The sequence below is a fragment of the Podarcis raffonei genome, chromosome 8 (genome assembly GCF_027172205.1).
Source record: "Podarcis raffonei isolate rPodRaf1 chromosome 8, rPodRaf1.pri, whole genome shotgun sequence".
Lineage (NCBI taxonomy): Eukaryota > Metazoa > Chordata > Lepidosauria > Squamata > Lacertidae > Podarcis > Podarcis raffonei.
The window spans coordinates 19,741,000-19,762,248 of NC_070609.1; the positions used below are offsets into that span (position 1 = coordinate 19,741,000).

The 21,249-nt window shown below is 45.2% G+C and overlaps 1 protein-coding gene across 3 annotated transcripts in view; it reads left to right on the top strand.

The window, feature by feature from the left end:
* Positions 1–20,898, top strand: part of APLP1 (amyloid beta precursor like protein 1) — a 53,535-nt gene extending 32,637 nt beyond the window's left edge. Inside the window, exons 13-17 of one of the 3 annotated variants that reach the window (XM_053398378.1) lie at positions 5,024–5,047; positions 5,213–5,280; positions 6,846–6,971; positions 18,298–18,441; positions 20,740–20,898. In XM_053398378.1, coding sequence (XP_053254353.1) covers positions 5,024–5,047; positions 5,213–5,280; positions 6,846–6,971; positions 18,298–18,441; positions 20,740–20,838 — 461 coding nt within the window. In that variant the 3' untranslated portion in view covers positions 20,839–20,898. The remainder of the gene's footprint in view (positions 1–5,023; positions 5,048–5,212; positions 5,281–6,845; positions 6,972–18,297; positions 18,442–20,739) is intronic. The other 2 variants (XM_053398380.1, XM_053398379.1) reach the window with 2 other exon arrangements.
* Positions 20,899–21,249: the final 351 nt, after the last annotated feature.

Consider the following 21,249-nt stretch of genomic DNA (forward strand, 5'->3'; position numbering starts at 1 on the left):
CTCCCCGCAAACAGAGAATGAGCTCAGCAGACAGACAGGCTAGAGCTCTGCTGTTCTGCTTTGCTACTTGCTGAGTGTGTAACATGAGGAAGCATTCCAAAGCAGTATCCCCCACCTGTAGTCTGAAGAGGTTGCAGTTCCAAGACTTTTTTTCCCCCAGATCCTAAGCAGTGACATCATCTTCTGGAGTGCCAGGTGGGGGGTAACTGATGGACTTTGTTCTTGCTCTGGCAAGTGAATTGGGTAGTAGCTAGACTTTCATGTTTGCTTGTGACAGATTAGCATAGAGGAAGTCAGGGAATGAGGAAAAATAATCAGAGGCTGGAGACGTCATTCCTTTTCTTTTGATAGGGTTCCTTTTTCATGTCTTCAGTTTTTGAATAGCAACATTTCTTTACTTGGTTGCTAGCATTTCTGATTTAAAAACTAAAGTTTGCACTTCAGTTGGCTGAAGTGTGTTTATCGGTGTGTTTTTAGAAGTTGAACCATGGGTAGGCAAACTAAGGCCCGGGGGCCGGATCCAGCCCAATCGCCTTCTAAATCCAGCCTGCGGACGGTTCAGGAATCAGTGTGTTTTTATATGAGTAGAATGTGTGCTTTTATTTAAAATGCATCTCTGGGTTATTTGTGGGGCATAGGAATTCGTTCTTTCCCCCCTTCAAAATACAGTCCGGCCCCTCACAAGGTCTGAGGGACAGTGGATCAGCCCCCTGCTGAAAAAGTTTGCTGACCCCTGAGTTGAACCTATGCAATGAGAAGGTCAATGGAGCTACTCCCAGGAAACCAAGCATAGGATTGCAGTGGTGTTGATCTTAATAAATTGTGGTTGTGTTAATGTGCTGCTGTGCGTTCCCATAATAATGCCTGCATTTTTGGACTTGACTTGGGGTGTGTCTATAGGGGCCCTTGCACTTTACCACTTTGCCATGTATCACTTTACCACTGCTTCTGTTGTGTATGGACCCAGCCTGGGTCCAAACACCAGCAGTCATCGAAAGCATTCCAGTTCTTAGCAGAAAATTCTGCTGGCGGCTTTTGCAGATGCCCAAGGCATCTCTGGTCCAAGTGGCCAGCGATGGGGAAGACCCTCTGCTTGAGGCTTTGGAGGGCCATTGTCAATCTGAGTAGGCAGTACTCTTCCATTTGAGGAAGGGCCCTGTTGGCTCAGTGGTAGAGAATCTGCCTTGCAGAAGCTCCCAGGTTCAATCCCCGCATCTCCAGGCAGGGCTGGGACAGACTCTTCTGTGAAATCCCGGAGAGCCCTGCCAGTCAGTGTGGACTATACTGAGCTAGATGGACCAGTGGTCTGGCATGGTGTCAGGGAGCTTCCTTTGTGCTGGACTAGATGAGGAAACAGCAGGCCTGGCAAAAGGCAATTCCCTGTGCCTCTCTTCTGCAATCTGCAAGCCTCATTGGAAGGCCCTAGGTTTCAGAAAGAGACTTATTTCACTGAAGCCCTTTCTGCTTGGCTAACAACAAAGGATAAGAAAATCTGTATATTTCAGTTTCTCTCTGCTACTAATTTTTCTCATCTTAAATTCAGTTTACTAGATTTTTGCAGCAGTTTGTGAATCTTTTTTTAAAACTCCTCGTGAAAATGCATCAACATTTCAGTGTGCATTTCTGCTAATATACCCATTTTTGCAAGTGATTTCCCCCATCATAGAATTGTAGAGTTGGAAGGGACCTTGAGGGTCATCTTGTCCAACCCCCTGCAATGCAGGAACCTTTTGCCTAAGATGGGGCTCAGTGCCATGACCCAGAGATTCAGAGTCCCACGCTCTACCAACTATTAGATCATTTTTGCATGTTTTGTGTGTTATTTTGCAGTCAGAGATGCATTTTATGTACACTTTCTCCCAATTTGCACATTTTTGGGATGTGCAGATTTTGAAAGACAGCTGTTGTTTTGCAAAAGCCTGATACAGATAATCTCTCTTCCAATGCAAACTGAACTGAATTTCTCACCTCCCGCCCCTCGCCAATGCTAGCAGCAGTGTGATCTGGACATGTTTAACATCAGTTATCCTGTGGTGATAACCTAAGTTATATTGCAGCCAGACATTTTGTGGTCTAAGGGGATTTTGTTGGGGGGAGCCAAAACCCAGCCGTGTACAGGAGATATTTTACTCAGTGTCTCACAAAGCAGCAATACAGCCCACCAGCTTTTAAAACAGAGCTTGCCTAATGGGGTTAGAGTTGTTTGCTTGCACTGATGCTTATGAGCAATTGGGTAAAATACCTACGTGCTTCTTCTTTTTTGTTCTGTCTCCACAAGCAAAAGGTCTGACTTCTGTCTAATGAAAGCAGAACGTTCTAGGGAAGGGGATATCTTTAGAGGAGGTCAGACCCCAGGAGCACTCTGTTGGCTATAATCTTATAATAACCCTTTGGTTCATGTCAACCGTTCAATTTGCTTGTATGAGTTCAAAGCATGAATGGTAAAAATAATAATGCTCTCTGGGGTGTGCAACTCACCTCTTGCTTCATCCTGGATTAATAAGAGATTCTGTAGCACAATAGCAGCGATGCCGTCTCCTCTGGTATGCAGAGTTGGGCGGAGGAAACGGCACAGTTCCCTAGAGGAAAACAGCAGCCTATGAATGAACTAAGAGAAAAGAGGGTGACTGATGCAGTGATCTTATTATGCTGGATTGCTGCTACACCAGAACGATCACCTCCGTGTTGTGAATGGTGCTCCAAAGAGGCAAAGTTGACAGGGTACAACAGCAGCTGTAGGAATGAACGCGAACAGAGCAACATGGACGGCCAGCATTGCCAGGAACTCCTGCTGCTACCTATTAATCATTGTGTTACGTACTGACGGTGCCTTGAGGCTACCTGCGCGTAGAAGGGGCCAATCGGAAGGTGCAGAAGAGCAAATTGCTAGGCTGAGGCTGCCTTACCCTGTCCCAGGCACCCTCATGCTCTCGTTCATTGGCATTCTCCCTGACGTCCACATTTCTGGCCCTAACCGCTTGGGGGGAAAGGCAGTGAAGTCATTGCGACAATAGTTCTGTGTCCAACAGGGAGCGTTGCATCAGAATCACGTCTCCAGTTTTGCTGCATGTATCCTGCAAGGAACCACGAGCCGTGTCCCTTTTACTTTCTTGTCCCCAGTCATGGGTCCACGAATGTGAGGAGACGTATCAGCTGTTGGGAGAGTGAACCTTCCCCATATTGGTTTTTGTCTCCCTGCTTGCCACCAGCTGCGGTTTTTATTTTCTTCAGATGGTGTCTAAATGATGATATCTCATGATGGGGAGGGCGCATGCCCTTGTTCTCTGGTGTGCAGAAAGTGGACAGAGATCTGGGTTTTTCTTGCTCACTGGAACTTGGAGTCTCAACAAATCTAAACAAAGTCCTTCCCGGTTCAACTAGCCTTTTAAGTAGTCATCTTTCCTGGTCTGCATCTTTATTAGAACGAGTTACAGAAAGGTAGCTGTGTTGGTCTGCCATAGTCAAAACAAAACAAAATTTTCTTTCTTTCCAGTAGCACCTAAAAGACCAACTAAGTTAGTTCTTGGTATGCACACTAGTGTATCTGAAGAAGTGTGCATGCACACGAAAGCTCATACCAAGAACTAACTTAGTTGGTCTTTTAGGTGCTACTGGAAAGAAAGAAAAAATTTTTTTGTTTTTATTAGAACGGTTTTTGTATGTTCTAGTTGTTTTATATTTTGTGGATTTGCTGCCCAGGGCTCCTTCAGGAAGAAGGATGGGATATACATTTTATTATTATTATTAATAGTAATAGTAGTAGCAGTAATAATAAAATGTTGGCAGGACTGACAAACTACTTCACACAGCGCATAGTTCAACTGCGTCATTCATCACCACAAGGTATAGCGATGGCCACCAAACTTGGACAGCTTCCCATGGAGGTTAGACAAATTCATGGGGAATGAAGCTATCAATGTCAACTAGCTATAATGCCTGTGTACTACCTCCAATATGCCTCTGAACACCGGTCACTGGAGATCACGAGTGGGAGAGGTCTCTTGAACCTGTGTCCTGCATCTGGGCTTCCTGTATGCTGGACTAGATGGGCCTTTGGTCTAATCCAGCAGCGCTCCTTTTATTTTCTTAACTTTCTTTTTCTGGCATGCCTTGTTTCAATGGCTTTCAAACATTTTTTGCCTGTAGAAGGAATTCTTTCTTCCACCGATGTGTTTGCCTCGGGAAGAGCCCCTTAAATATCAGTTGTGGAACTCTGGTTCAGTATAGAAGGTTCTGGAACATCTTCTTGCTATTCCCATGGGTGCAATAGACCACACACACTCAGAACTCACCCAATGCTCTCCTACAAGAGAGGAAGTGATAACCAAAGCATCTTCCAGGGAAACTTTTCTGGCATTTCTGGTCTTCTCTTTGAGGGGACCCCCAGATTAGGGGTGAGGTAGGCAAATTTATCTAATTCACACTTCCTGAAACAATATGCAAACTGAAACGCAGACATCCTTTCACATGTGATAGTTTCTGAGCTTTGTAGTGCAGTTCTCCAGTTGAGTAATGTGTACAAAAATTCACATACTAGGGTAAAGTATGCAAAAAAAGTGCACATTTTAATGAAAATAACATACAAAAATGCATTGTTTAAAAAAAGAAACCACTTTGCTTTAATGTGTATGTTACAAACATTGCATACAAAAATCTGTGTGGAGAAATTTGCAATAAAATGCTGGCGAATTTTCCTGAGGACCTTTTAAAAAGAGATTTGCAAATTGATATGGAAAGGTGGAGAGCTGAATTTAAGATTTGAAAAATGGGGAACTGAGGGAAACCAAAACAGATAGGCTAGCACCTGTCCCTACCCCAACCACTAATGATACCATGTCCAGTGAATCTGCAGTGCTCCTTCAAACACAGCTTGAAATCCAGTTGCCCTACTTGCTAGCTTTGCCTTCTGCTATCTCAACACCCTTGGCCTCAAACTTGTCTTCTTTTTTTTCCTTTTTCTGTTCTTTTCTTTCTTTATGCTATGCTTAATCTCTCCTCCTGCTGCTCTGTGGGGAACGGGCAGATTCTGAACAAGCGGACAAGAAAGGTGAGTGCCCCACTCCCATATACAACACCACCTCCTTGTGAGTTTGGGTGGTGTGGGGGGAGAAGAGTTTTGGGTAGTTTGTTGTCCAAAATAACTCCATGCCAGAGTAAATGGTGATACCTGAGACGCTTAATGACTTGAGACCTCTGTTCCTCTGTCCTACAGCTTCAGGGCTGGCAGAATATGACTATCCAACCAGTGACAAGGCCTTGCTGTATGAATATGAACGTAAGGTAAGCTGGATGTTTCTGTTGCATTCATTGTTTTTATTAATATTTACAGCCTTCCTGTACTCCAAGCAGCTCAAGGTGATGGTTCCCCTACCACAACTCTCATTTGAGCCTCACAATAACCCTGTGAGATATTCTGAGACCCACTCTATCTTTAAAGCACATCCCTCCCACCCAAGAATTCTGGGTACTGTGGTTTCTTAAGGGTTGCTGATTATTATAACTCCATGAGGAGTAAACTACAGTGCCCAGAATTCTTTGAGGGAAAGCGTGCTTGAATTTGCTTTAAAGATATAGTGTGTACACAGCCTGAGAGACATACTTTCTGGCTCAAGGTCAACCAGTGAGTTGAATGGGGTTTTGAGCTTGAGTCTCCTCAGTCCTAGCCTGACACCCTGTCTAGGCACCACAACTCTCTCGCTAACATTTTATCTTCTTAGTTTTATTAGCTGTGTGAGTAAGTGTGGCTGGTTGCTTTCAAAATCAAAAATGGGCTTAAGCATCTTGCAACTTCTAGGGATAGCAGGTCTCAGATGCCTACCAAACTCTCTGATGTGTTGGCTTTCCTAATGGAGGGAGAATTTTAGGCCATGAGGTTCTGAAAACAAATAGTTCCCCATGGGGATGTTGACGTACTGTGGTTTGGTGGATGGGCTGTACCACATTTCCTCCCCACATGTTTTGAGCTGCCTCTGTCAAGCATGAATTGGGGAACTGCTGGGCTCTTTTAAGTCAAAGATGACTGGGGCCAGGAACTGTGTGTGTGTGTGTCTGGTTAAGTTGGCATTTCAAAGGGAACCTACCTAATTCTCACTTCCTGAAACTATATGCAAATCTAAATGCAGCCATCCTTCATAACTCGCCATTATCTGAAAATAGCCATGCCGTTTTCCAACCAAGTAACTTGTACAAAAATTGGAATTGCTAGGTAAAGTGGCCATAAGGATGCATATGTAAGCAAAAACAGCATGCTACCATGCAGAATATTCCTGCCTTGCAGAGACTAGATGACTTTTGTGGCCCCTTCCAACTCTATTATTCTATGATTATATTGGGGAAAATTGCTTGCAAAAATGTGTATATTTGGAGAAGCTCACACAAAAATCCTGATAATTTCTCATGAGGACTTCTTTAAAAATCATTTTAAAACTGATGTGGAGAACAAAACTTAAGATTTTGAAGGGGGCAAATAAGAAACAGAGAGAAACCAAAACTGACCTGGCCCTACAGATGTTGTTGGACTCCTGTTATTAAAATTAGTATTCAATTTTTTACCAGTAGGTCCTAGTGTAAGTTACAACCATTTGGAAACCAATATTGAAAACATCCCTGGCCATTGGCGATGTTGACTGGGACGGATGGGAGTAGGAGTCCAGCAATGTCTGGAGGAAGCCCAACTGTTTAGGGCTGATAGGAGTTGGAGTCCAACTATTTATGCTAGATGACAGCTGTCTTATGTTGCTGGAGGGATTTGGTGCCAAGGAGAGGGGAAACACTGCTTTGAAGTCTCCTTTTTCTCCCTTAGCCCTTCCAAAATCTAAGTATCTTCTCCTCTCCCCTCACCACAGGTCAATGTGTCCGCCTCAGATGTCAAAGGCATGGTGTACAAGTCCCAAGAGATCCAACGTGACGAGCTGGTAAGTGGCTTTGGAGCCAGCCAGAAACAACTGCACCTCGCCATCCCACCTGGTCAGGTGTGCATCCAACCCACACCCTCACTTATGTGCATTCTGTACCCTGTATTCATCCATCCAGACTCGTCTGTTTCCCCACCCCACATCACAGACTAAGGCCCGAACTAGAAGAAACACCTGTCACCTAGAATGCAAGCTTTTTCGACAAAAATAAAGTAGTTGGGGAGAGACATTTAGTTTGACCCTGAGAGCTGGGTGAAGTGGCCGTCATTTATCTCCCTATTTATTTTTTAAAACTGGGCGTTGAGGCCTGCCTGCCTCTCTCTCTCTCTCCCTCTTTCTCTCTCAAGTCTTTTCAGTGGTTCAAAGCTATTCTGTCATGTGACCATGCGTAGGTGTGGGAGAACGTATGCAGCAAATAAAAATATGCTTCTGAAGGCAATTCTCCCTCCCTTAAATTCATGAATGAGCTTCCTGGAACCACTCCCGAGTTTCCAGCACACTAGGCCCAGACCACAGATGGAAGTAGTGGTGTGGTGGCAGGTTGAGATGTAGAGGGTGGAGGCCGCTCCCTGAGATAGTTCAGTGGCGGACAGAGCAAGTCCTCTGCAGGCAGGAGGCCCCAGTTCCATCCCTGACACCTTCAGGTGGTGAAGCCTCTGCCTGAGGCTTGGGACATAGAGAGAGGCCTTGTAATGAGTCCAGACATTGGTGCAACTCAGCCCCACTTGGGTATACAGCCACAAATGGATGGGCATCAGTTCTCTAGGGCTTTATAGAGGAGTCTTGGTCAGACCACACCTGGTGTCCTGTGTCTACTTATGGACACCACAATTTAAGAAGGATGTTGACAAGCTGGAACATGTTGAAAGGAGGGCATTAAAGATGATTAAGGCTCTGGAAACCAAGCCTTATGAGGAGCGGTTGAAGGAGCTGGGTATGTTTAGCCTGGAAAAGAAAAGACTGAGAGGAGATAGGATACCCATCTTCAAATACCCCAAGCGCTGTCCTATGGAAGATGGAGCAAGCTTGTTTTCTCTTGCTCTGGAGCATAGGACTTGACCAACGGTCCTCTCGTCTAACCCCTTGCAATGCAGGAATGTTGCTGGACTCCAGTTTCTGTGTGCCCCAGCAAGCCAATGGCCAATGGTCAGGGATGGTGGAGGGATAAGGAGGTCAGCAACATCTGGAGGAACACCACACTATCTACCCTTGACCCTAAGGCTTCCAACATCATACCCAGTTGTTGATTTCTTTTTAATTAAAAAAAGAAACTAGTAGAATGTTAGCATTTCTGTAGCTCTTCTAAAGCCCTGAAACTCCAAGGCAAAGCAGCCGAGTGCATGGACAAATTTCCCAGCCTAGCAGATGTTTGGCACCATCAACTTTGGCACTATCAATCACCTCTGGGTGGATAGGAAAGGGGTGCTTAGATGCAGTTCCTCTATCACCACCACCTCCCCAAAATGGTACTGGATGCTGTCGAAACTGGCAGCGCCAAGCATCTGTTAAGCAGGTGTGCGTGGCATCCCATGTTCCGCAAATGGGAATAGCGCTGGATCCATGGGCTTTGGCCATGCCCATTTCTGCACATGTGGTCATTATTCAGCAAGGCAAACATCTCTCACAATCTGGGCTTCGAAGCACGGATTGCCCTTCTTGGATCCGGGTTCTAAAGTTACTCCCCCCCTTTTTTTCTTTTTTTTCTTTTAACTTTAGTTCCTTTCAGAACTCTTGGGAGAATTCCATCTGCTCCTGGTGATTTATGAGTTTAATCTATCCGTTTGCTCTAAAATGTCCTCCAAAGACGATTCACTTTCTGTCATTTCTTCAGATTTATTGCCTTCCTGGGGAACAGCTTGGGTGTATCTCACCAACCTTGTCTTTGTCTAAGACAGATGCAAAGCACTCATTTAACTTCTCTGCAATATTTCTGTCGTCCTTAAGTGCTTTTTTTACATCTTGATGGTCTAATGACCCAAGCAATTCTCCCTGGCAGGCTTCCTGCTTCTAATGTAACCCTTTTAAAATTCTTCTCCTTGGGCTTTTATGTCTCTATCTAGATGCTTCTCGTTCTTCCTTTTTCTTCCTCTGTTCCTTCCCCCCTCCCCCCTTCTGCTACCTTATTAGGCATTTTATTACGTTTCAGCTGATAGAATTTCAGCTCCTTCATTTCCCTTCATTTGGGCTGAATCTCCACTTTTAGAAAAGGACATTTTCTCAACGTTATTCAAGTCAGTGCTCTTGGATCTTTATTCAGAAAGGCTTTAAAATGTGCATCGGCAAAATTTCCTAGTGGGATATCTTAGGAATTGCTCTTTTGGAAAAGAAAGAAAGAAAGAAACCTCACCCTCCTGTAATGATTATTTCATCCTTGTTAATAGTAGGGAAGGGGAGAAACTCAATTTTGTTTGCATTTTAATGAGCAGCTACCTATTTCACACTTCTTGAAACAAAACACAGCTGATCTTTGAAATTCACACATCCCTGAATTTCGCAATGCATTTCTCCAAACAGGCACAAACTTTGCATATATATGGAGAAACTCTGCCTAAAATTCATAGTTCATGAATATAACATACAATTGCATTACATATTGGGAAACTGTTTTGCAAAGATCTATATAGCAGGCAAATCTGCATCCCAAAATTTGTTAGAAATTTGCACTAAAATGCTGACAGATTTTAAAAAGTTTTTTTGTTTTTTTACAAGAAAAGAAAGAAATTGCAAACTACTGCAGAAACATAAAGAACTTAATTTAAGGGTGGCATAGATTTCATTTCATGCATATATTAGAATTACTTGGCTAGACTGCTACGTTGCAAAATTTGGGGAAGTGTGAATTTCAAGAGACAGGTGTGTTTCAGTCTGAATATTGTTTCAGAAAATGTGGTGGGTTTGACTTTAAAAGCAAACAATCAGATTTCTTCCCCACACCTCCTACCCCTCTTTTGTGTGGCGGCCATTCATATATTTTTCTTTCTTTCTGTACAAATGTGTATGTACACGGAATGACCTTATTTGTTTGGTCCAACTTTTTGGGATACAGAAATTGTGTCTGCTCCTTCTAGCCAATATTCATTTCCTAGCCTGTTGCAGCTTGAAGCACTTCTCCGAGTATCTCCTTTGATGTTGTTGTTGTTGTTGTCCTGCGTACAAAAGCCATTCTCTGGCTTCTGTCTTTGCTGCATTCTGTTCAAGCCATAGAATCCAAAGCAGGGAGGTACAGAATGGGAGCAGATTGGGAGAGCCAGTGTGGTGTAGTGGTTAAGAGCAGTAGTCTTGTAATCTGGGGAACCGGGTTCGCGTCTCCGCTCCTCCACATGCAGCTGCTGGGTGACCTTGGGCTAGTCACACTTCTCTGAAGTCTCTCAGCCTCACTCACCTCACAGAGTGTTTGTTGTGGGGGAGGAAGGGAAAGGAGAATGTTAGCCGCTTTGAGACTCCTTCGGGTAGTGATAAAGCGGCATATCAAATCCAAACTCTTCTTCGTCGTCTTCTTCTTAATGAACTGATTTCGGGCAAAGCACTAAACCATAGACTAGCAATTTGAGGGTGAGCTGAGAAGAGTCCCTTCCCCTTGGTGTGGCCATGAGGAGAAATTCAGAAGCTTTTGCTTCTGTTCTAGATTAACTGCAGTATTAGCATGTTGTCTGAACCCAGACCAGACTGTGGTTAATCTTAAATATGATTAGTGAAAACAAGCCAAATGACAGTGTCCCCCAAAGGGGAGAATTTTATTTGTGTCCTGCTCTTCAGCCCGGAGTGTCTTTCATGCAATCAGTTGAAACAAGACAGTCCCTACCTGCAGGCATACTATCTTACAGAGGGCCTTCTTCGTAGTGGCACCTTCCCTCTGGAACGGCCTCCCTTCAGATGTCAAGGAGATAAAGAACTGCACAACTTTTAGAAGACATCTGAAGGCAGCCCTTTATTGGGAGGTTTTTAATGTTTGATGTTTCATTATGTTTTTATATATGCTGTAAGCCACCCAGAGTGGCTGGGGAAACCCAGTCAGATAGGCGGAGTATTATTATTATTATTATTACTGACAAACATGACGCACGAGGAGAAAGGGACAAGGAGGGAAGAGGAATAACTCAGGCACCACATTTCAAATAGTAGTTCTTATAATGGCCAGCTGATGGAACGAGCCTTGCTTCGTATCTCACCCATTGATGCAGGCTAGTGGAATGGGCTGCAGTCTGGAAGACTGTGTTCAATAAGATCACTCCAGGCACTGATGATTCTGAAGTTGAGAAGAGGCAGAAACATGCCCCATATCCATGGTCTTGCCTATATGCAGACACTTGATTTTGTGCCGTAGAAGTCAATGGAACCATCCGTTTTAAACAGACTAAAGCTTAAACACCCCTGCCACACTGCTACGCCCGAAGAATTTTTAATACCGTATTTTTCGCTCGATAACACGCACCTGACCATAACACGCACATAGTTTTTAGAGGAGGAAAACAAGAAAAAAAAATTCTGAATGAAACAGTGGATGTATCATTTTTGTGCTTCATGCTGCGGCCACAGACATGTGATTTGACGGTGAGTTTGGGGTAGCCCAATGCAAAGATCCTGAGGATCCATGTGGATCCATGCTTTGTAACCACGTTTTTGCACCATTGCAGCCCCAGGCAACAGTGGGTGCGTGATTTTTTTGGTGCAGGCTGTAGCCATGGACATGCTGTGTGATCTGATGGTGAATTTGGGTTGACCCAATGCAAAGATCCTGAGGATCCATGTGGATCCGTGCTTTGTAACCACGTTTTTGCACCATTGCAGCCCCAGGCAACAGTGGGTGCGTGATTTTTTTGGTGCAGGCTGTAGCCATGGACATGCTATGTGATCTGATGGTGAATTTGGGGTGACCCAATGCAAAGATCCTGAGGATCCATGTGGATCCATGCTTTGTAACCACGTTTTTGTACCATTGCAGCCCCAGGCAACAGTGGGTGCGTGATTTTTTGGGTGCAGGCTGTAGCCATGGACATGCTATGTGATCTGATGGTGAATTTGGGGTGACCCAGTGCAAAGATCCTGAGGATCCATGTGGATCCGTGCTTTGTAACCACGTTTTTGCACCATTGCAGCCCCAGGCAACAGTGGGTGCGTGATTTTTTTGGTGCAGGCTGTAGCCATGGACATGCTATGTGATCTGATGGTGAATTTGGGGTGACCCAATGCAAAGATCCTGAGGATCCATGTGGATCCGTGCTTTGTAACCACGTTTTTGTACCATTGCAGCCCCAGGCAACAGTGGGTGCGTGATTTTTTTGGTGCAGGCTGTAGCCATGGACATGCTATGTGATCTGATGGTGAATTTGGGGTGACCCAGTGCAAAGATCCTGAGGATCCATGTGGATCCGTGCTTTGTAACCACGTTTTTGCACCATTGCAGCCCCAGGCAACAGTGGGTGCGTGATTTTTTTGGTGCAGGCTGTAGCCATGGACATGCTATGTGATCTGATGGTGAATTTGGGGTGACCCAATGCAAAGATCCTGAGGATCCATGTGGATCCGTGCTTTGTAACCATGTTTTTGCACCATTGCAGCCCTGTTTTTGCATCAGATCATTGCTATGTGATCTGATGGTGAATTTGGGGTGACTCAATGCAAAGATCCTGAGGATCCATGTGGATCCGTGATTGGAACCACGTTTTAAGTAGGGAGGGAAGGAAAAACATAGAAGCGACAAGGAGAGGGGTGTGCAGAGAAGCAGCTGGCTAAGAATGCAGGAGAGGGGTTTTACCGGAGGGAGGAAAGGAAGGCAAAAGTCCCCCCCCCACAAGCCAGCCAGCTCTCTCTCTCTCCCCCCCCCCAACCTGCATGTTGCCTTTGAGTCCCAGACACACGGAGAGGAATTAGAAGGACGTTCTGCTTTCCACTCTGCTTGCCTGGAGGGGAGGGGTTTTCTCTGCTCTTTGTTCCGTTTGAGCAAACACAGTAAGGAAACAGAAGCGGGTGGGCAGTAAGACCCTGAGGCAGAATGCAGGAAAGCAGCAGCTTTCTCCTTTCCTCCCTTCTCCGGACGATTTGATATTTGCCTGATTTTTGCCTTCACTCGCGCTTGTCAGCTCCAGGGACCACACATTCGCTCAATAACACGCACAGACATTTCCCCTTACTTTTTAGGAGAAAAAATCTGCGTGTAATAGAGGGAAAAATACGGTAATTGATCGCCGTTTATGAGCGGGCTCGGGGTCTGACTTTGAGTCAGGGCTTTAGACCTGCGACACATGATGAAATAAGGAAGGGAAGGCTTCAGAGCATGCACAGAGTTCCTTAAGCAAGTATTCTCATCAGGGATGAAAAGGAGGGATTGATGAACAAGGATGGCCACCTATCAGGGATGCTGTACAAGTGGCTTTCCTACATTGGTGGAGGGTTAGACTAGAGGATCTTTTGAGGTCCTTTCTAACTCTGTGGTTGTAAATGCTATTGGCTCATCAAAACCTTATGCACATTTTGTCTTTTAACGTCTTTACGATGCTCTTGGTTATATGCCGAATTCCAAATCCCCGTTCAAGTCAGTTGACTCTGTGCCCCATGTACATCTGTTGTAATATAAACCTCCAGCTACACCTTGGCCTCTGCTTTCTCTGTTGTGGCTGGTTGTTAGTTCAGCTCTTTTCCAAAAGGATCACTGGCATCAGATTACTCTGTGGGAAGCAGGGTGATCCGGTTTGCTTCTCTGCAGAATCCCAAGCCAAAGAGAACTTTATCCTAAGGGAGTTGGGTGTTTTGTTTTGTGTTCTGTGACTGAGGTCACCCTCTGCTTTGTGTCACTTTTTGCTTCCTGGTTTATAGATTTTTTTCAAATTGCGCTTGAAGGAAAGGTCACTTCTGCTACATTTCTTTTGTTTGTGGGCCTTAAAGGAGTTTTCTTAGGGGGGCAATTGGAGATGGAAGTGTTGGCTTTCCGGTAAGGGCAAAACTGGGAACTGTCATCCAGTTGGCTTGGCCACAGATGTCCTTTGTTCAGTTAAGGTGCCTTGACACGGGATGCTAAAGTTGAGTTTTTGTCTGTTCTTTTTTAATAATAATAATAATAGAAATAGAAATAACCCACCTTCTCCACATAGCAAAATGGCATAGAAAGTAGAAGCACCATTTTGCAAACTGAAAAAGTCTTCATTCCAGCCCCATGTAGCTTTTACATCTGAATTACAGATGCAGGAACTGGAAACATTGACTTAAGAATCATTTGTGAAAATGGCCTTGGGCAGGAGAACAAATCCCGTTTTATTTCTGCTCTGAATGCCTGACGAATGCTGCTGGGATCAAAAGCTTACTCTGAGCGCTGTGGAACTTTGCAACAGTTGATGTAATCTTTACCTAATCCTTTTCTTCTTAGTAAGTAATGCCTTTTGTGAGTGCAAATTCCATCCCAGTCTTTATCCGCACAACAGCCCTGTGAACAAAGCCCCTACTCTCACTTTTTAACAGGTCAGAACCAAGGCAGTAAGTGGCTTGCCATTGGCTTCATCGTGATCGGTGCCTTTCTACGCATTTCATGGCAGAAAACTGACATTTGCCACGAGTGGCGTAGTGCTCTGGGGTTGGGGGAGGTCAAAGGCCCATTAGTATTTCTGTAGCAGGGTCCCTCGCTCCAGGGTCCTAGAGACACCCCATCAGGGTTTGTTGTTGTTTAGTCGTGTCCAACTCTTCGTGACCCCATGGACCAGAGCACGCCAGGCACTCCTGTCTTCCACTGCCTCCCACAGTTTGGTCAAACCCATGCTGCCATCTTCAAGAACACTGTCCAACCATCTCGTCCTCTGTCGTCCCCTTCTCCTTGCGCCCTCCATCTTTCCCAACATCAAGGTCTTTTCCAGGGAGTCTTCTCTTCTCAGGAGGTGGCCAAAGTATTGGAGCCTCAGCTTCAGGATCTGTCCTTCCAGTGAGCACTCCGGGCTGATTTCCTTAAGAATGGAGAGGTTTGATCTTCTTGCAGTCCATGGGACTCTCAAGAGTCTCCTCCAGCACCATAATTCAAAAGCATCAATTCTTCGGCGATCAGCCTTCTTCATGGTCCAGCTCTCACTTCCATACATCACTACTGGGAAAACCATAGCTTTTCAGGGTTTGTAGTATGCTTCAAAGCTGAGCATCTAGGAACCGCCAGAAACACAAGGTGCTTCAATTTCAAGACAATGGTGTGCATGTTCTGTTACATCCAATGGAAACACAACAGGTCGCTCCAAAAGGAGATATTGGAGCCCTCCAAATCATTTGCTGACGTACGTGCACAAAAATGGCAGATCTAGCTGAAAGGAAACACAAGGAAATCTGCACTGATGGTTGCAATGTGTGCTAGATTATACAATAATCTTATATTTGTACAACAATAATAATCTTAGAAGTGAGGAGCAACCAACACTAGTTCTCTGATGATTGTGCCTATATTATTGCTCCCTATAATAAACCCTCAACCAGCTGAGCTTAATGTCATCTTAGAAGTGAAACAGAACTACCCAAAATATAAGGTGTTGATTTCTACATACTAGAGGTTGTCTAGTACACAGTTGTCAAGAACCTGTGAACTTCCAGGACTTAGGTAATGTTTTGCTTTCAGTTTTGCTGAAATAGAGAAGAAATATTAGAGTAGCATCAGGAAGGGATACTTTTTAGTGCAGGAATTCAGGTCCTCTATTGGTGTGGTAGTAGGGACCACCAAAAATAAAGCAGTCATTTCTTCATATTTGAACTGGGCTGCAGAAGTATATACATGTGTAAATTATATACACCAGTGTGGTGTAGTGGTTAAGAGCGGTATACTCCTAATCTGGGGAACCGGGTTCGCGTCTCCGCTCCTCCACATGCAGCTGCTGGGTGACCTTGGGCCAGTCACACTTCTTTGAAGTCTCTCAGCCCCACTCACCTCACAGAGTGTTTGTTGTGGGGGAGGAAGGGAAAGGAGATTGTTAGCCGCTTTGAGACTCCTTAAAGGGAGTGAAAGGCGGGATATCAAATCCAAACTCCTCTTCTTCTTCTTCTTCTTCTTCTTCTTCTTCTTCTTCTTCTTCTTCTTCTAAATTAAAAGGGCATGTTCCAGCCGGGCAAAGGCACTCAAGAGTACAGAGCGTGGCTGGTGAGGCTAATGTCTTGGAGAAAGAATGTGGCCTACAGAGAGGGCCACACAGAGGGCCAAATTCTGCAACCAGTGGGATGTTATGCGAGTTGAGAAGAAGAAAAGCTAACTGGGTGGTGGAGGAGAATAAGCTTGCTGAACCTGTAGCAGTTCTATCCAGCTTTTTCCATTGAAGTGCTTAAGGCAGCTTACGAGAGCTGTTAAATAAGTACTGTAATACACAACATAAAACCAACAGATAGCACATGAAAAATAAAAAATAAAAAATAGAGTTTATAACATCAGCAGGACAGCTTGCCAAAGAGAGAGAGCAGGGTCTTGGTGGGCCATTGGAGTGTCATCAGGGAAGAGTCAAGGCAGTCTTCCTCAGAAGAGGAAGGCTGGGCGCAGTTACCAAAAAGGCTCTCTCTTATGTCCTAGCAAACAGTTTGCACGTTGGCAAGATTCAAGGGAGGTGCTCTCCAGAAGATCTTAATGAGCTCATATGGGAGGAAGATGTTTAACTTTCCTGGTGCTAAGCATTTAAAGGCTGCATTCGGACATTGCAAACTATTATTTATTATGACAGGAACAAGTTACGGCGTGCCTTTGTCTTGCATGCTCCCTCCTTCCCTCTCCTCCTTCAACATAGTTGCAAGGAGTTTCATAGCTGGAAGCTTCCACATCCATTTTGGATTAACCACGGTTTAGCATTATGTCCGAAATCTAAACTGTGGTTAACCTTAACAGCTTGTTGAAACAAGCTAGCTCTGTAGCCTGTGTTTGGAAGTTGGCTTGTTTAAAACAAAGCGTAGTTAAGATTAATTGCTGTTAAAAATTAATTGAACTTCAGTTCGTTGGGTTCAAGTGAAATGGCAAACTGCGGTTATTTATTTATTTTAAGTAAGAGCTTCCCAGCTTCTCATCATAGTTTCACCAAAGGCTCACCACAGCTCATTCCGATTATTTTTTTAATGTCTTTTTATGAAAGATTTTCTTGATTTACAAAAGTATGTGCAATGTCTCTCTCCCTTATTTTTTTCCCCATGTAACATTTTTACAAATCGGTTTCATTTGTTGAGACATTAGGAAGAAAAGGGGGAAAGAGGTGGAGGGGGGGAAGATGAGTGGGGCTGGGGTCAGGTGGCGATAGCTCATTCCGATTATGACAAACTATGTTCTATTGCGATGTCCGGATGCAACCAGAGTTGTTGTTGGCATCTTTCTGTCTCACAAGACAATGGAGTGTGTCTCTGAGTATTCACCGCTGGAGAATCACAGCGCCTGCTGTGGCTGCAGAGACCGGTAGCTTACAACGGGTGCCTCCTGCATTGTTTTTACTGTGATAGCAGCACCAAAGTGACCTCCCGGGGGTGCAAACCTGGGCAGTGTGTATGGAGGTCCTGGGCTGCCCAGACAACAAGAGCCCCCTCTCAGCTTCGCCAATGTAGTCCAAAGAAAAGCAGAGCAATACATTTGGCACCAGCTTGGTTGCTGGAGTTGCTGGAAGGAGGCGTACAAGGTGCCACCCAACCATCTTAGGGACTCCACTTGAGATTTGTGTAGGGTTTACTTTTTGGCCCTTTCTCCCAAAGATGTCCCACGAGGCTGCCAGAGTATAGCTATCAGATTAACAGCAGAGCAATTCAAACCGACTTGGTCTTCATCCCAAATAGAAATGTTTTTATATATAACATCTCCCATGTGCATCACTTTATTGCCACTTCCAGCTACAGATTACCTTTTTATTTTCTTTTTTTTTACTAGATCAGCCAGAAGGCAATGTGGGCCATGTCTGGACAATTTCATACTATAGCAATAAACACACAGCTGTTTTCTTTATTTCTTTCATGGGATCTAGACATCTTCTGTTATAGAGAGGTTGTATCCCCCACCACTCAACATTTGTTTCCCCTCCAGAATTTTGTCACTGGGGGAGAGGATGTCAAAGATTTTCCCAACCAACAAAGATATATTGTTGGTTGTTTGAGGGTCACGTGGGATGGTGATTGCATCACCAGAAGCCTTCCTACGATACTGATGAGGTGTGCGACATTTTCTCAACTCCCCTTAATCTTTTTGTAAAAATAAATAAATGCATTTTTATAATGCATTTATACACTCCCGAGCCACTAGAATGCTGGTTTTGAAAGAAAAGGTCCCATGTTTAGGAACTATTTTCATCTCACCCCTCCTCAGTGTTGTGGAACAAGACTTCCCTCCTTTTGTATTGTGAGCAATCAGCTTTGGAAGAAATGAAGTGAAACTCACCTTGCTTATGATCTCATTGGATCTCTTCTTCCACAGGAGCCGGACACCTTGGTAACCATCAACAGGGGTGCCCTGATTGGCCTCCTTGTGGTGGCAGTTGCTGTTGCCATGGTGATCATCATCAGCCTCCTGATGGTTCGCCGGAAGCCCTACGGGACCATCAGCCATGGCATTGTTGAGGTACTGTTGGAAAGGACCGACTTTCCCCCTAGGGAGGCTGGATGCATGACTGGAGAAGGATGCTAGCTAGGTTCTTGGCGTTCAGGCTCATAAAAGACCCTGAACTCTATTATTATTACTACTACTACTACTATATAATTGTTATTGCTATTCTTTTCTTTCTATTTGTAGAGCACTTAGTACCTGGAGATCTCAAAGTGGTTTATATGATAGATAGATAGACAGATAGATAGATGGATGGATGGATAGATAGACAGACAGATAGACACACACACACAAGTCCAATAAAAACAGTGTCAAATGATGTACATCTAAAACGCAGTATCCATATCCCTAAAAGCAATATTAAAAAGTCAGAGAGCGTTACAAAGCAGCATAATGTAGAATCCCAGCCAACATAAAACACCCTATTCATACAGCCACTCGCCTAGTCTCACACTCACACACACTCCATTTGCACAACCACTGTAACCGTTATCAACCATTCACACACAAACTGCACTCACTCAATGGTATTACAGCTGAGGGTCACTGCTGAGCATAAATATGTAAAAGGCTCTTCCTCACCTCTGAAGCACTTATGCCCTCATACTGCACACTCCCTTGACCCTCAGTTTGTTTATCATGCCAGTCTGGGAGAAGTGACGGGGCCAATGGCATGTGGGGCGAAGGAAGGCCTGTCACTTCCCTTTGTGATTCCCCCATCACTCCTGACACAGAGAGGTTCAGTGACCCTTGAGGTGTGTAGCCTTCCTAAGGCCAATTGTCATTGCAGTAGCCCTTGGCTACTAGTAGACCCCAAGGGCTTCCACAACTCCCTGACACACTGAACCAGGACGGCGGAGAAGAGGGTGGGGAGGGAAGGACCTCTCTTCTCCAGGTGGTTAAGTAAAGGGAAAGGAGAGGAAGTGAGTTTAGGAGTCTTGGGGGAGGATGTTTTGGGCACCAGGCAAACCTGCCCAGGAAGGGATATTTTCTAAGCCTTAGAATGGCTTGGAAAGCAAACATTAACTCTGTGTGTGTGTGTTTAATTCAGTTTTATTTTCCAGCCAATTTGAGATGAGTGGGCCAAGTCTGCCCATCTCTAATCTAATCCAGCCCTCAGCCTGAATAAACCAAGAGTTCTCCTCAGCCCAGAGGAAAGAGTCTGTCCACCACTAGGAAAGCCATTCCAGAGCAAATGGTACTGGATGCCTCTTACTAGGGAATCAAGCCACACATTTCATAGAAAAGCAGGGGGAACAAAAGCAGAGTTTCTTGCCAAAACGACCTGAGGAGGGGAAACTCTTGAACCCAAATATGGCAATGAAGCAGACGCCAAGTATGAACATAATTGCATTCCTGTAGGGAAATAAATATAGTATTTTTCCATGTAGAAATCTTGTGACAGGTAAAGCCACCAACTACAGTTTTGTACAGTGGTACCTCTGGTTACGTACTTAATTCGTTCCGGAGGTCCGTTCTTAACCTGAAACTGTTCTTAACCTGAAGCACCACTTTAGCTAATGGGGCCTGCTGCTGCTGCGCCGCCAGAGCACGATTTCTGTTCTCATCCTGAAGTAAAGTTCTTAACTCGAGGTAATATTTATGGGTTAGCGGAGTCTGTAACCTGAAACGTATGTAACCTGAATCGTATTTAACCCGAGGTACCATTGTATAAGCTTTTTTGGGGGGTCATAGCTTTCCCCTACCAAAGAATCCTGGGATTTGTAGTTTGGTAAGAGCACTGAGAATGGGACGTGGGTGGCGCTGTGGGTTAAACCACAGAGCCTAGAACTTGCCGATCAGAAGGTCGGCGGTTCGAATCCCCGCGACGGGGTTAGCTCCCATTGCTCGGTCCCTGCTCCTGCCAACCTAGCAGCTCGAAAGCACGCCAGTGCAAGTAGATAAATAGGTAACGCTCCGGCGGGAAGGTAAACGGTGTTTCCATACGCTGCTCTGGTTCGCCAGAAGCGGCTTAGTCATGCTGGCCACATGACCCGGAAGCTGTACACCGGCTCCCACGGCCAATAAAGCGAGATGAGCGCTGCAACCCCAGAGTCGGCCACGACTGGACCTAATGGTCAGGGGTCCCTTTACCTTTACCTTAAGAGTACTGAGAATCCCAACAGACTCCTCCCTCCCTCCTTGAACTCTGGGGAAAGGGATTTCCTTTTGGGGAACCTGTTTTTCAACCTGTACTGTAGAAACTGCTCTCGGGTCCTTTGCTGGTGGACTCTTGGTGATCCCCTAACTTTGTTTAATGACTTCCTCTCTGTCTCTCTCTCTCTCTCCCTCGCCCCCTTTTGCACATGGCAGGTGGATCCCATGGTTAGCCCTGAGGAGCGGCAGCTGAACAAGATGCAAAACCACGGCTACGAGAACCCCACCTACAAATTCTTCGAAGAGATGAACTGAGCTCCTCAGTGCTGGGGAGGGGGGAGGCGGGGGACGTGGTGTCACTGGGGGAGGTGGGCGTTGCCATATGGGGGGAGGGGGGTGGTATCTCCAGCGGGGAGAGGGGGAGGTTCCAAGAGCACTGAGCCCCTCTTTCTGTACCCTGGCTGAGCCACGCCCCCTCCCCCTGCCCCTCCCCCACCTCATTTTTGTTCTTCCATTGGCCATATTCCTCCTGACACATGCGCGAGTGCTCACACACATGCATCTTTCTGAGCCTTATAGCTCTCGACACTGGCCTGCCACTTCCAGTTTCCCATCTCTTCTCTCCTCTCTCCATCACCAACAACACTCTCGATTCTTCATCATTTTTTAAGAACCACAGAGAGAGAGATACACACACACCCCACACTTTCAAGCTGCTGGTATCAG